The 17,439-nt window shown below is 39.0% G+C and overlaps 1 protein-coding gene across 1 annotated transcript; it reads right to left on the bottom strand.

The window, feature by feature from the left end:
• Nucleotides 1-492: 492 nt before the first annotated feature.
• On the bottom strand, nt 493-17,376 carry LOC124283280 (ankyrin repeat, SAM and basic leucine zipper domain-containing protein 1-like). The gene is given in 13 exon segments (XM_046719309.1): nt 493-967; nt 2,513-2,617; nt 4,834-4,954; nt 8,160-8,275; nt 8,665-8,800; nt 9,937-10,091; nt 10,716-10,841; nt 11,105-11,185; nt 11,187-11,217; nt 12,118-12,232; nt 12,933-13,055; nt 13,896-14,028; nt 17,236-17,376. Coding segments are annotated over 13 exon segments (1,593 nt in total). The 3' UTR covers nt 493-757.
• Between the last annotated feature and the right edge of the window lie 63 nt (nt 17,377-17,439).

The raw sequence follows: 17,439 nt of genomic DNA, 5'->3' as shown, positions 1-17,439 counted from the left end.
CCATAGACCTTCATGAATAGTTTAATGAATATACCCATAGACCTTCATTAGGTTGTAGGGATATACCTATAGACTTCATTCATAATAGGTTTAATGAATATACCTATATGAATAGGTTGTAGGGATATACCTATAGACCTTCATGAATAGGTTGTAGGGATATACCAACATACTTTCATGAATAGGTTGTGAGGGTATGACCTTCATGAATAGGTTGTAGGATATACCAACATACTTTCATGATATAGGGATATACCCATACCTTCATGAATATGTACCTATCTTCATGAATAGGTTGTAGAATATACCCACATATATGAATAGGTTAAAGGAACATTCCCATAGACCTTCATGAATAGGTTGTAGGGATATATCCACATACTTTCATGAATATGTTTCAGGAATATACCCACATATGAATAGGTTAAAGGAACATTCCCATAGACCTTCATCAATAGTTTAATGAATATACCCATAGATCTTCATGAATAGGTTAAAGGCACATTCCCATAGACCTTCATGAATAGGTTAAAGGCACATTCCCATAGACCTTCATGAATAGGTTAAAGGCATATTCCCATAGACCTTCATCAATAGTTTAATGAATATACCCATAGATCTTCATGAATAGGTTAATGAATATACCCACAGACCTTTATGAATAGGTTATAGACTATACCCATAGACCTTCAAGAATAGTTTAATGAATATACCAAGAGACCTTCATGAAAGCTCATATTAAACACCACTATGAAGACTATGTGTTTTTCTCCACTATTTCTGATGTCTTGATAAACAGTGACGTTGCCTGCTCCATCACGACGTCCCGCTTCCACCACATAACCGCTGCCATCGTTGCCACCACTGATACAGACAGGAGCCGCATGACACGTGACCTGCACTTTAACCGGGCTTTGGAAGAAGTAAGTACCAGATCTGGAGGATCCAGATTCAATCTTTTCATTTCCTGTAACAGGCAAGATAATCATCAGCAACATCTACACTAGTATTCTTATCACACAATATATATATGACATTATTAAAACTTTATTTAAGTGATAGTTATTATGGGTCACAATGTTTAAAGTTTTGAGTGTGGGTTGTGGCTCACATCTCGCATCATATATGTTCAATGGTAATAGTATTTTTAGCGGTACACCTTTTTGATAGCACTTCAGAGTTGCCTTCCCTTCCGATCGTATGTTCGAGAAAATCCTGTAACGTTCTGAGAGAATAATGATGGAGCCAAGCTTTGCTAGAATGCTCGAGAACCGTGTAAGAGCTATATAAAGGCTGATTGTTGTGTAGTGCGATGGGACTTGTCACATCACTGGAGTTATACACATCTGTCTGCCATCATCGAGCTGCTCAACATTTCAAGACTGACCCTGCTTGCCTATTCAACTGCTGTCATTGTAAACAACCTTCAATCAGTATATCTGTTCTCACTGTAAACGTCAAGACTCTGGTGAGTTATTATTTTATATTTATGACCCAATATTTGTGACTCAGTTGTACTAGAAATCTCTATTGTCATTCATTGTAGCTTGCTCATTGTTTGTTCAATATATTATTGAATATTTTAGACTTGTCTGTGTTCTATTTTGCTGGTTCAAAGGGGACTTTTAAGCCTTTTGTGACAGGAGATTATTAACCATAACACAATAAGAAGACAACTTCCTGGTGTATAGTTATAAGTGTCTCACCATCACCTACACTATGTCAGGGTCATCCTTAAGTGCAGAAATGTCACCTTCAGGTACTGGTAAGCAGAAATTCGTTGACCTAATATGTTCGTATATGTTAGGTCGTATATGTTCTCACAAAGTGTTACAAACTCTCCACAAAACTGTCATCTATTTAATTGACTTCCATACAACCAATGAGACTCCCAAAGTTAACCCATGCCAGAGTTAATGCCCAGTATTTTCATATTAATGTATTTGATGGCCATTTGTTTAACAAGAATGACATAACAGTTGTATTTGTGTATGGATGTGAACTCACAACAAAATTATTTTAGTAATTCCAAAAGTCGCATCACAGTTCGATGAGCGATAGATTATGGACGATGACTGACAGACGCAGCACTATTGCATAAACTCAACCCGTTGTGTTAATAAACATGGATATGTCTAGTCTAGTCCTCATGATAATATCAAAATATTCAGAACAGTGCTTACATTGCAAGTCCAACTGCATCACAAGATCATTATTTATCTCCGACACAAAGTTCATTTTTCAAACCAAAGATTCATCAACAACTGATGATAGTCATAGGTGTCTAGAAATACACCCTGCTTATCTGGATGTAGCAAATTAAGGATAACACCTTGCATCTAACACTTAATCATTACAGTTATGAAAATAAACATAATTCTTCGAACTACAAAAAAAACATCAAATATCATAAACTTCAGCCTCCTACAGATTCGTAGAGAGTGATTCTACAACAATATGGAATGGCAATATGACAAATGACATTAAAAAGAATAATAAATTGTCTTCATACCACATTTAGGCAACTGTGTAATCGACTAATTTCCTTTGCCAAGGCGTCAAGATTTTTCGAGGCATCTTGTGTATGCTTGTGAAGCTGCCTTGGCCCGGTGCCATCCTTGGAGAGAAAAAAGAGCACAGAAATAAGCACCTGTCTATCACACAGTTTAACAAGCTACAGAAAGCAAAACATCCCCCAGACCTTACCCTGACAAAAAACACAGGTAGATCACACACTGCAGGTAGGATAATGTCTTGCCTGTCGCGGATCTACGATGTCACACTGAAACCATATATAGCAAAACATCTCACAGCCGTGACAGAAAGCACATGGGCTCATATGAGTGAATTTTACCTTGCTCACATAGCCTGTTCAGACAGATATTGCTGAAGCTGTTGAGGTTGTAATACTCACCAAATGGCTTTAAAAAGCTGTTTAATTTGGGAGCGGGTTTGAAAGCACCTGTTTCATTAGTTAGAGCAAGGGTCCAAGTTTCCCTATGATCTTGATAGCACACAACTCTGTATATAGAGACCTTGTCATGAGTACAGCTAAAAGCCTTAAAGCTGTAACACATACAAAAGCTATCTTGCATTTCCAAATGTTTAATTGAACATCACTATCAAGAATATTGCATGAAGTATCTAAGTTGTGACACATGGAGGGATGTTTTGAATTTCCAAAAGTCGTTTTGAAAGTCATGTACCTGCTGCTTTTAACTGTCAGTTCCTATGGCAAATATGTTCAAAGCTGAGACACTACCACACAGATCCAGAAGAGTGAGTGAGTGAGTATGGTTTTACGCCGCTTTTAGCAATATTCCAGCAATACATGGCGGGAGACACCAGAAATGGGCTTCACACATTGTACCCATGTTGGGAATCGAACCTTGTTCTTCAGCGTGACGAGCGAACACTTTAACCATTAGGTTACCCCACCGCACCGCAGATCCATCAGAACATGTGGATACGTGAAGAGCGAGTGAGTGAGTTTAGCTTTATGCCACACTCAGCAATACTCCAGCTATATGGCGGCGGTCTGTAAATAATTGAGTCTGGACCAGACAATCCAGTGATCAACATCATGAGCATTGATCAGCGCAATTGGAAACCGATGGCATGTGTCAACCAAGTCAGCAAGCCTGACCACCCGATCCCGGGATCTGTGAAGACATACGACCTAAACATAATGCCACTCAAACAATACTGGAGCCTGTCCTTATTCTATAGATTTGCATAACCACTAGAAAAATAGTTGCAAGTACTTTCAATACAAAAGTAGCATGTCCATCGTCTTTTCTAGAGTGAGTGAGTGTGTGAGTCTTTTAGCGACATTCCAGCAATATCACATCGGGGAACACCAGAAATGGGCTTCACACATTGTACCCATGTGGTGAATCGAACCCGGACCTTGGTGTGACAAGCAAACGCTTCAACCTCTGGGCTACCCAACCACCCCTGCTTCCTAGCTGGCTCCAGAACTAGATACCACAACTCAGTGTTACTATTACCTTTGGTTTGGTGAAATGCATTCCTACAACTCTCTCATACTAGTAACAGTGCTTTGCCTCTAACATAACATGATAGACAACCAAAATGGATTTCTGCTCTAATGACATCACTTCCTGTTTGGTAAAGACATTTCTAATAGAGTAGAAGTATGAAGACAGTCGAATGGACTAATTACCTAACCATGAAGTTTATAACACACTACATGCACACCCCACTAAAACTCAATAATAAGTGCATTTATAATGCGCTACACTCCATTCACTAGGTGACTGCTCATAGCACTAACACACCACAGCACATTATTACCCCGGATAACCCGCTAGAAGGTTAATAGTCACATGACTTATCTCACTGGGTACCCATTTTCTGCTGGGTGAACAGAGGCATATTTGAACAAACTCACTTGCCTAAGGTGAGACCACATGTATCACATGTGCTTCATTGTGGGGCAGGACTGAAGTCCAAGAAACTCTCAGGAGTCTAGCTGACAAACATGGTCACCCATCCAAGGACTCTCCATGCCCAACATGGCTTAACTTCAACTGATTTGTGACCTGAGCTCTATGCACAGGACCACACACCACCATCATTGAGATAGCAACATAATTGAGATAGAAGGCTTTATGGTGGTATCATTGAAGTATCAACATTGGGCTTACCTTAACATAGGACCAGCATTATTGAGCTAGCGTCATTGAGGTATATCATTGAGGCATCAACATTGGGCTTGCCTAGGCATCTTTGGGGAAGCAACATAGGACCAGCATTAATGAGGTAGCGTCATTGAGGTAGTATCATTGAGGCAGCAATAAAGGAACTTACCCTGGCATCATTGAGTATTTGTGGGTGGGCTCTGATCTGTTCTCGCACGTATACCACTGTGCTGCCGATGTAACGCAGGTGCTTGGAGATGTTGGCCACCATAGCCATGGCATCTGGGCAGCTGAAACATGCACATGGTTGTTAACATGTCTGTTCCACACACTATAAGCAATGTTCCAGCCATATGATGTGGATTGTAAATAGTGGAGTTGGGATCACCCATCCAGTGATTGATATCATGAGGAACAATCTATCCAAATGGTATACGATTAAAAACAAAGTCAGAAGTCTGATCACTCAATCCTGTTTATAGCCCTCTTAAAACAAGCATGGACTGCCACTGTCTACATGAATTTGGACAGGTGGCATGTCATCAGGTAATGTATCCTTATCTGAGTGACCCCTGAAAATCCGGGAAGGAATTGGCCTTCAGTAATCCATGCTTGTCGTAAGATGCAACTAAAGGTATCAGGTGGTCAGGCTCGCTGACTTCATTGACACATGTCATCGTATCCCAACGATGCTCGTGCTGTTGATAGTACATTGTCTGGACCAGACTTGATTATTTACAGACAGCTGCCATATAGTTTGAATAGAGTGGTGTTAAACAAGAAAGAATGTGTGTGTCTGTTTGGTTTTATTCAGCCTTTAGCAATATTCCAGCAATATCACGGCGGGAGACACCAGAAATAGACTCCACAAAATGTACTGATGTGGGGAATCGAACCAGGGTCTTCGAAGTGACGAGTGAAAGCATTACCCACAAGGCTAACCCCATTGTCCTAAACAAGAAAGTAATGAACAAACTTATCTCTGTGAAAAGTGTGGGGATTTCCCAATCATGCTGAAGGGACTGTTTACATACAATACTCAATATTATCACACAATGGATTGCGTTCTAGGCAGGATAAAGCCAACAGGTATTTTTGGTATCCATTTGGGTCATATACTGATATTGCTGCAAATTAGAGAGGTCATATGCAAATTTTAGTGTCTACTTTCACATGGCATCACATCCATCTATCGGCTAAATACAATGTATATTCCTAATGCAGAATATTAACCATCCCAAAACACACTTGCGTAATAACCTATATTTCCACACCCTTGATTCCACTTAGAGGCAACTATGAACACACAATGCCTTTTAGAAGGTGGTCAAATGCAAGATACATAATATTTGGGGTTACACTTTCTTAATTAAGTACAGATTCCAGGGTTTTTTTTAACCACTTTCTAAAGGGCATAATTGTGTATTCATAGCGTTGGCTGTTGGAGACGTGTCAGTTTACACTGGTTTAGTTAGAGGGATAAAGAAAGTATATATCTTGACTTCTAGGACTTCCATTTTGTGGAAGCGGCTGTGGCTGAGTGGGTCAGATGGCTGGCTTTGCGTGTTGGGGATTAGGTGCCTGACTCTGAGAGTGTGGGTTTGAATCCAGGATAGTACACCTCCCCCACCCTTCAAACAGTACTACATACTGTACTTAACTTCAGAAAGTGTACATGTTAATGTTGCTGATGTTATGAGAAATATTTCTGTCTACTATGGAATTGATTACAGTAGTTGCAATCAGCATCTGCTGGATGTATAATGAACTTTGGATCAGACAAACCAGAGGTTGATAGAGTGAGCATCCTTCCATGCTATTGGGGTACTGTCAAAGCTACCACAGGTATGGATGTTGAGATACTGGTTGTAGGTGTCACCTGTACCACAGTACTTGTATTACTTTGTCAGATAGAAACACAAGCATGGAGTCATGCAAGCCTACAACAGTGGGGAAAACCACAGACCGGTACTGTCCTGGCAAACCATAGAATCTGTCCTGTTTCCCAGGGAAACAATCAATGAATTATATTTATACTGGTTCCAAAGAACACAAACTGGAAATTCTACACAAAAGGAATACATACAACTGAACACACAGTTATCACATCAAGTGGGGAGAGCTAAGGGAGAGAACTCTGCAGGTTAAGAAGTGGTAAATGTATCTACTGCCCCCTGTTTCAGATTAATGAAACCATGCAAGATCCAAGAGTGAGTGAGTGAGTTAATGGGTTAGTGAGTGGTTTCACACCACTTCGACCTGTATTTCCCTTGTGTCTGTGTGACAGCTTGATAAAGGTGGAAAGCCTAAGACTAAGAGATGCAGGGACAGGATATGTACCACCTTTAAGGTGCTGACAACATACAAACATTATCCCACCATACTGAGATTCAAACCAATGATTATAGGTTCCTGGCAACATTAAGGGAAGCAACTCTGCACAAATGGCCCCTTACTGCCAGAGTTGAACATTCAGTGTATTCCTCAGTGTTTACTATTGAGCGACACCACACTGGCTCACACATGGGATAAGTTGGTAACAGTGATTCTGTTATATCTTACGATTTAAGCGATGTTAACTTACTTGCACCAGGTGCAACCTAAGATAAAAACATAGTTGCACCAGCCAAATTCCTGTTGCACTGCTTTTATTGCATTGAATTATTTAGATGTTTTATTCAGAAGTTTACCCACTCACTCAAAAAGTTAGACTAATAACTAGGTTGCATTTTATAATATTGGGTTGCACCAGTGCAAGTAACAAAGCACTAAATCGAGCCCTGTCTTAGCATGCCTTAAAGCTGGTAACACTGTAGACACACTGTAGGTAACAGTGAGGGCATATCTGGGATTCAAGCCCCGAACAGAGGATACAAATGACATTGCAAATTAGTGAACTGTGGTAGACAACCTGCATCCATGTGAACTCATGTTCTATGCACTGCTATACGTAAATAATATAACTGACAGTAGAAACTGTTGTAAAAATGTTTGTAGTAATCACCAGTGGATCAAATACATCAAGCACTATTAATACATATACAGTGCTGTTGTGACCAAGTTTCAACAGCTGTTTGCAGTAGAATGTGTAATTTAGAGTTATCTGCCCCTGACTGTTTACATCAACAAGGGAGGATTGATCATTTGAGACATTTATGGTAACAAAGTTTCTAGGACAGCTTTACCTCTATGAAAGTGAAAATATGTTCTTTCCGGGCATGTTGCTATAATCTACTTAAGTGTAAATAACTGTGTGTAAGCATATAATCCTCCCAGGTTATTACACTATTTGTGAATTCAAGAACAGTGAGGTCCCTTTCAATCTTTCAATGCACCAACAATCATGCATGTAGACAGGGTTGCAGCAATAGGCATGTGGGGTGTGTGTCCCAACTTATGATACATTTCTGTAACAAAAGGGTGTTTCTTTTTCCAACTGTGTGCGTGGGATTAGCTAGATAGCGAAACTGAGTGTGCAGTTTGTGTCATGCTCACCCAATGTGTTTGTTGTACTGTACAGAGATGAGGCTGGAAGTGTCCCACTCCTTCTTGTGGACCACCTCTATAGCATCCAGCAGCTTCTTGCGTACTCCTATTTGTGTGATCCCCATCTGTGGAGGGAGGCAGACATAGGACATGAGTGACAACTGATGACTTTGTAACTTGCCACTATTCACCCAGCAGTGAATGGGTACCCAGTAGAATGACATGGTAATGTTAGTGTTTACATTCCAGCTCTTTTTCTTTCATTTCAAACAAAAATATCTATTATTGGCAAAGGTTCATGTCACCTGTATCATGACATCATTGAAATTCTTGTGAATAAAGTGTACCGTGGTACATGTTGCCAGCCAGTAGACATCTGGTAGTTCACAGTACTAACTTTGGACAAATGTTGGACACTAATATTCAGGCCTGACACCAAGTTATTTCTCACCAACCAGCACTTGTGAATCTACTGACTGTTAGTTTTGCATAAAATATTATCACATTTACTCACATTTATCAAATCTTGTTCGTTGAAGCGAAGAAAGTTGAAAAAGTCAACATGTTGATCCTTAAAGAGAGGAATGAGGTGTCCGACCTCAAGGCCATAGAGGAACACTTCCAGCTCTCCATACCGCTCATCAACAGGTCTGTAACCATGGCAACAGGTGAATAACTACATCTGTGGAGTGTTTTGTCAATGCTGACATTGTAATATGGCACTGATGTTGGTCAGCCGACTGCAGTAGCACACTCACCAACATGTAAAGCAATGAAATAAAACATATCTTTTTGTAGAAATGAGGTTCAATATTTCATAATATCATGTCCATTAATATACCAAGCCAGCATTACCCAAAGGCCCTTCCATGACAGATGTCTTCCTGCCCACTGTACCATGAGTCCTAAGTGAGAGTCAGTTTAGTTTTACGCCGCTTTTAGCAATATTCCTGCAATATCACGACAGGGGACACACAAAATGGGCTTGACACATTGTACCCATGTGGGGAATTGAACCCGGGTCTTGGGCGTGATGAGCGAACACTTTAACCAGTAGGCCACCCCAGCGGCCAATCAGTTCTAAGGGAAGTATGGGGAGACAATAATGACATGTAGAAGGTGTATCTTGCAACACCAGGTGTCACAGGTGTCATAGAGGTCATGTTGGGCAAAGAGTACTGAAGACGCTACAAGATCTTCATTGTCCACTTAGGACTTCTTTAGTAGGAGCCCTGTGCCATATGTAATGCAGGTATATAAAGTAGACAGAATAATGGTGCATTTTCTATGCTTGAGGAAATGTGGTAAAACATTACTGGAAACATTGTGGTCATACAGACATTTTAGGTTGAAGTTGTTGCATACGAAAGTGAAATGGGATGGTCTGAGTGTTCTACTGGATAAAACATGTGCCAGAAGAGCAGATCTTTGATCTAAGGTCTTTGCATTGGTTGACAGCCATGTTCTACCAAAAGACATTAGACATTTCAATACAAATTAAGCCTCTTCCACATTTTTTGGTCCTCTAATCACTGGACTATCAAATTAGCTATAGCAATTTTCATGAAATATCAACTATGTACATCCTATTTGGGAAAATTTACTGAAAACTGGTGCAGAGTTGGAGCTGAATATCACCAGGTCTGAGCAGGTCTGGATAAATCCTTGAACACATACACATTCTAGTATCTGGATGGTGCTTCAGCTTCACTAGGGTTTCCATCCATCAAAGACATAGTTGCTATGACAACGACATGATTATTTATAATAAATCAGATTGACTTACTTGTCTACAGGGATTAAGTCTCCTTCGGGTGGGGGCGGCTTCACCCTCTGCTTCTGTACCACAGCTGGTTCTCCACCTGACATGGGGTGCCCGTTCATTACAACTGGCGTCGGGACTGGCCTTTCATAGGGCTTGCCTTGTATCAAACAGACCGTCTGGAATAGAAGTTGCATTCAGCTACGTCAGGTGAGTTAAAGATATTTACTTTTGCTCAGTTTGGTTTTCAGTTTTAACAATTCAGCTGCCTGGCTATGTAACATGAAAATATTCACCAAAAACATAACAAACCAAGAGATAGGTTATCATAACACAAAGGCCTTCACAAATCTCCCAGCCACTTGTCACATGGACTTTTTATTTACAATCTACATACCAGATGTATCTGTTTACAAAATCTAGAAGTTCAAACAAAGACTTTAAACAGTAAATAGAATCTTTCATTTCATCAAACACCCGTTAAGATCCAGGTCAGAATTGGTCTTCAGTAACCCATGCTTGCCTAAGATGCAACTAATGGGATCAGTTGGTCAGACTTGCTGACTTGGTTGACATGTCATTGTATCCCAATTGCGTAGATTAATGTTTATGTTGTTGATCATTGGATTGTCAGGTTCAGACTCAATTATTTATGTACAGCTACCATATAGCTGGAATATTGCTGAGTGAGACATAAAACTAAACAAATATATAACAAAACTCAACAAGTCTCAGAATTTTCAAATTTTATGACAAAAAAATTATCAAGTAACGATTGGATGAATTCTCTATGGCTTGATTACCTCATCATTCAATGCAATGTCCACTGCCCTCTGACCATCGGAGTGTTTGAGATTGAGGTCAGCTCCCCTGTCCAACAGGAGCTTCACAGCCTTCAGATGCCCCTTGGAAGCAGCCCACGACATGGCCTGGATAGCAGAAAAACACAGGAGTTGGGTTGACAAAGCTCTGAACAGTTTTCCAGTCAGATCACAGCGCTTTAGTTTAATGTGGGAGGATGTGATGCAGGTCTGAGACTTCACCATGTACCTAAAACCATAGGTCTGGTGCTGGCAAACCTAGAAACGTAATGGAATCCAACCAGGACTCCTACCTCTCCACAGAAAACTGTGGCAACTTTATGGACTAGGCCACTGGTGCTCTGGTCAAAAGAAAACCTCAAACCACTTACTGTCAATCCCCGCGAGTCCTGCCGGTTCATCTCAGCCCCTTGACCAATGAGGTAATCCATGACAGTCACGTGACCTTCCCGAAGCAGCACACATCAGCGGAGATACGTGGTATCTACAAACGACACAGTAGATACCCATGAGGGACATTGCCTAGATGTACTTGCAAGTCTTCACAAACACAGGGCAGCCCCTTCACTGCCATTTGACAGTTGTTATGTGTACTGATGTATTATTGAATATGTGGTGTCTACGTATGTGCAATGCATTCAATTGTGTACTCCATTACTTCATCTCCACTCATAACACAATGCTCCCAGAGCCTTAACCTAGAGTACATGGTAAATTATTCACCACACAAGAATATAAGAGAGTTATCTCCCACAGGTTTGTGACTCCTGTTGCAAGCAACCACTTTCATGGCTTGTATAGTAAGGTGAGGTGAGGTGAAATTGGGTTTAACGTCGTGCTTGAGAATATTTCGCACTCATATGATGACGTGCATGCGTGTGTGTGTGTGTGTGTGCGGCTGCTTGTACTAGCCCAGACTTAAGCTGGTTTTATAGTGCTAGCCCACTGAGATACCATGCCGCAGTGAAGCATGAATACCCCACTCAGACACATTATACTGACTCCGAGCCAACCAGTCCTTGTTGTACCCATAAATGCCCAGCGCCAGGCAGGGACCAACAAGTACCATATTTTAACGTCTTTTGGTATGACGCGGTCGGGGATAGAACCCGTGACCTTCCGCTCTCCGGGCGGACGCTCTAACCACTACACCACGGAGGCGGTCGGCTTGTATAGTAAGATATTGGGGACCACACTTATCCCCAATTCTTCCATGTGAAAATATTACACAGAGTAATAAAAGGAAAAGTTCATCAAAGATATTGATCCCCAGATGATGAGATGAACAATCATGTGAACACAACATTCTTTTTTTCTGTTGTGTCTTTAAGAATATGTGAGTATAATGGTGGGAGTGAATTCAGGAAGGGAGACAACTCTATACCTGTCTCTGACATTGACATCAGCCCCTGCTTCAACAAGAACCTGCACACACTCCAGGATGGAGTCGTTAACCTCTCGGTTAGATGAGCAGGCAGACATTAACACAGTGTAGAAATCTGAAAATATACATCATTTGATCTGATGTAAAATATTGTTTGCTTGTTAAGTTCATGTTTTGCTTCATGCATCACTGTTCTTGCTATATGATGACAACTGTAAACAGTTGTGTTTGGACCAGACAATCTAGATCGCACAAATACAGGTATCACATCACCCAAAGATTGACACCACAACCAGCAGATCCTGACAAGATTGAAGGAGACCACACTGGACGCAAGTTGCCAATCAGAAATCTAGGTTGTTATATGAGAACTAGGTTCATGAATGTTGTTCATTAGTGATATGGAAACTAGGTAGCATTCAGATGTTGATCTTCGCTTAATGGTTTTGCCAGCATTGCCAACATTGGGACAATGTCCGAATGCTATCTGGGTAATGTATTACATAACTTATCTCATTACAGCAAAAAGTAATCTGTTATATTCAGTGCCATTATCATCAAAAGGCTACTACTAAAGTTCTTAACAAGACATAATAATATCTGACATTTGTTTACATTTCTACTTGTTCCTACATACACCGAATTCATTTACACCATTAAGTCAATAACATGATCTTATAATACAGACAAGGCTTGTCAAGTTGTGCTCATGACTCTCAAACAATATGTTGTGAGTCATGAAGACAGTCTCCATAGACTACTTGAAAATCCAGCTATAAAATAACTATGATATTGGGACAGGGACTAAAGCCTACCTTTATCAAAGTTTGGATTAGCTCCCTTGTCCAGCAGACATCTCACAAGTTTGGGATTTGCTGAGTTGGCCGCATACATGAGGGCGGTCCACCCACATTTCAATATTTCATCAACATTCATTCCTGAAACATTACCAAAAGAAAAGACAATAAGGTGAAACAAACAAAACACCATATATACATGATATAGTATTGGAGTATTTCAGAATTTGTAAGAGTGAGAGTGCCACTTTAAAAAGTTTTCCAGTTCCAACATGCAGTCATAGGTTTCTGGCAGTTCCAAGGGATGCAACTCTGCATAGCTGATTATGTGAGTTGAGACGACTGGGCACCAACATCCCTAATTGTATTTATATAACCATTGGAGAGATCAAACCAAGCAGGTCTTGTTTCAAGATACCTTTGTGAAGACAATTTCAAAGTACACAATGACTCGACCTGTATTTACATATCACAAGTCAACTAACTAAACTTCGTTAAGGTGTAATTAACAATGTATTATCATCAGAGATACGCCCTTATGGCACCAATGTCTAAAAAACAAAAGAATCTTAAGGACATTATCATTATTATAAATGTCCAAGAAAGTCCTGAAACCCTATGACACTCATGCTTGGTTTCAGCTGGACATATTTTGTGGTTCCAGTGATAATTTCAAAATGTCTTACAGGTATGACTTACAAAATGTATACACAAATACATTTGTAGCATTATGTTGCATTCAGCAATATTTCAGCCATATGACACTTGCCTATAAATACTCGAGTCTGGATCAGAAAATCCAGTGAGTGATAATATGTACAACAATGCATGCCGTCAAACAAGTCACCTGATCTACTAGTTGCCTCAAACAACCAGGCTGATGGGAACCCATTGTAACCTGTGTACTTGAGAGTACAAAGGAATCAAATATAGAAGTACATTATTTGATGTTCTGTTCATATCCATTCAGCATTCACTAACCCTGTTGTAGACACTGCTCCACCACATCAGCGTGGCCCCTCATAGCTGCAGCTTGGAAGTCGTCCTTTGACTGCATGTCCTTCTTTGGCATTTGTGAAGAAAGTGGGATGCCAAACCCATTTTGAACTTGCCTCTGGATATAAAAATATGTTGATATGTTGAAAATTTATCGGCATGATAAAAAATGGATTTCATCAATTTGATGGAGCATTTTCCTCAAATCATTACTGATTTTATGTTAAGAATTCATTTCACTGATACATGACAATACTGATCATGCTGATTATAGATTATCAATACTTCAACAAAACAGTGACTTCATAAGCATGGTTATATTTGCTGAGCTGAAATTTGTAGCATATTTCATTAAGAGTATATCTTGTGCCATTCATTGTTGGCAGAAAAAGCATACAACTTTTTAGAAGCATCTTGCAATTGTCATAACTGTATCATTCTTTACATATTATCTCATGAGAGTAACAATGGTAACAGTAAGCTTAGATGAGCAGTCTTGCATAACATTTTACTTTTAGGCTGAACTGCAAAAATTATGACGGTTTCTTTTTACTTTATAAGTTAACAGTGTAAGTAGCTAAATTCTGCTAATACATCTAGAGGGTATTTTAGTAGACAATGATCATTATCATTATCATGATTATATGACCTAGAAAGTGAAGCAGTCTGAAGATCTCCATGATTTTCCTTAAACTTGCTAAAGATCAAATATCCTAAATTTGCATGGTTGTTACTGGCAGACATATTGCTTATACACATATTTTAAAAACAAAAGAATAGCATAGAGACTTGTATATATTTTAATAAAAAAGAATTCTTAAAATAGCTGTTATTTTGCAGAAGACTGGGTCGAGGAAGACATAACAGAAAAGTTAGTAAACTAAAAACAAATTAGTGTTAATATTTCATGTTTTGAAGCCATCTCATCGTAGACTGTTATTAGACACCAAGCACTGCCATCAAACACATTACTGTTATGACTAAAACACAAACTGTCACACACTGTTATACTCAATTTTTTTAGCACCCTCAGAAGTTTCACTTTTGGTATTCACCAGGTGAATTATCAACATAGCAATTTGTCATATAATTTAGACATGCAGGGCTCCAGATAAAGGCCGTATCGGTGTATGTACGGATACAAACTATGCACAATATGATAGGAAATAATTTAGGAAACGTAGCAAATAAGATCCACAACAATGGTGTACGGTCTTAACATCATTTACAGACGTATTTATCTGGAAAAGTATTGTATTATTGTTTATTGACCTGTATACACAAGCCTAGCAATGATGTGGTGCATATATGAAACGGGAACACGACAAAATGGCCACACTGACCCTAGTCAAAATGGCCACACAAAAAAGTCAAAATGGCCACAACCCCTAGTCAAAATTGCCATACCAAAAAAGTCAAAATGGCCAAAGAAAAAGTCAAAATGGCCATACATTATTTTCTTTCATATTAATGAGTATTGTTCTTGAAATGCTTTCTTAATTGATACTTTGAGATTGTTACTTATTTAATTTTGAGATGTTTTTTTTGTCCTGTACTTTGAGATGTTTTCTTATGCAATACATTGAGCTGTTTAAGTACTCTCGCAATGTTTACTTAATTAATACTTTCAGATGTTACTTCAAAACACTTTGATCATTGGGTAGTGTTTTGATAACATGTTCAAGCGGGTTGACATGTGAACCAGCGGGTTAGTGAGTGAGTTTAGTTCACACAATTCATTTGTAGTGAGTTATTCAATTTCTTACATAAACTTGCATGCTATAATAATGTTGGAACTGACAGTTTTCATCATCATTTCCAAAACTTCAGTTATGGCAAATGCACAATAAATTTCTTCCTACTTCTTGTAGTGGAAGAATGGTTATATGTTTATTGTGAACAAGAAGAAAAGGGGAGAATGGACTTAACCTCTCATCCCATAGAGTCTGGTAAACTTCAGGAGTCACAAGTGAAGATGAAGGTAAGATGCATAGGTATTAAAAAAATGACCACTTATCCTTTAACTGGCTCGTTAACTACTAATCAACATGCGATTACATACATTGTGTCACCTTAACTAAGCTGTGAATCCAGAAGTGCCCCGTTAACTAATTAAGCCATAATTGATCAATTAATTGTTAATCTCTGTGTTTGTTGTAATTGTTCTTATACTCTTTAGGTCATCTTTATGTGAGATCTGAGGTTTTGAAAATACTTCTTGCTTTGAAAATGTTGCTTTCTCAAATATTTAGTGTCACTCAGGAAAGGTACACCTAACTTTAAGGTATATGGCGAGTTTGGTAGATTCCCACTTGTAAATGTTATTAAAAGCAGAATGGTATGTTTGGGGGCTAAACTTATAACCGGAAAATCATCAAAATTATGCTTCTTAATATATAAATTAATATTCAACAATTATATATTTGGCAAGTGAGGACATAAATGGATAATCTATCTTGAGTATTTTTCGACTATCAAATATTATTATATTAACAAATAATGTGCATGTACATGAAGAAAAACTACATTTATCTGATTTGTTGAAAATATGATTTGTTGATGTGTAATAAACATCAAGTTTTGATATAACTAACTTTTTTGTCAGTTTTACCTTGATATCACATAATGCACATGGAAAATGTTATGAGTATTAAAAAAAATAATAAAAAATGGTGGCTTTTGATATGGCCATTTTGACTTTTGATTTTCAATAGGGTTTGTGGCCATAACTAGCATCAGGAAACTTACTGATACCCCATTAAATTTCATTCAATTACTCTAATGTACTAAGTTTTCCAGAACTCCTATATGAAAAATAAGGAGTAAGGTGCGTCTCCTATTCTCGCGGGTTTCCATAAACACGTTTTCTGCCAGAAATCGCCGATGCGTGACACTTAGCGGTTGTTTACACCGACTGTTAGGAAGTGGCCCAAGTCTGTGCGTATCAAAAATCTTGCAGTGTCGAATATTGGGAGTTTATAGCCTATATCATTAGGCCCGCCGCCCTTTCCGGGAGGATTGCTCTTATACACTTATTAGGTAATACCGTTCTGTCCTATTTGTTTATAGGCTCACGATTGGAAATTGGTGCAGCTATAAATGTATGATATCTATCAAAAGCATTAATTTGTTTGTGTTAAGCCGATATCCGTAAGTGCGATTTCCTACGTACTCCTGATGTTGAAAATTATCTGGATATTAAGAAATTACGACGACTTGATATAGCATAGGCATAAGGCATCAGGACGTAAGATGTGTTATCAGCTGACGACGAATAAGATAATGGCATAATCTATATCTGAATATTGTCATTGACTTCACTTACTCGATTCGTATTACTTGTGGGACCCTTTTCAACAGGACCAAGGAGCCTTGGCTTTTCATCAACCTGCACGTCTTCATTTCCTAGCATGAAATCATCTTCATCGAAGTCTTCCTCTTCTCCAGCAGCACTGAACAACGCCATTTTTAAAGTACAGGAACGGAGCAAATATTATCCACGAAATGCATTAATTAAAAATCAATAGAT

This window comes from Haliotis rubra, unplaced genomic scaffold (genome assembly GCF_003918875.1).
Source record: "Haliotis rubra isolate DU_JTF1 unplaced genomic scaffold, ASM391887v1 Scf312, whole genome shotgun sequence".
NCBI lineage: Eukaryota > Metazoa > Mollusca > Gastropoda > Lepetellida > Haliotidae > Haliotis > Haliotis rubra.
Note: the sequence above shows the minus strand (reverse complement) of the source record. Positions and strands in the feature narration are given on the sequence as shown.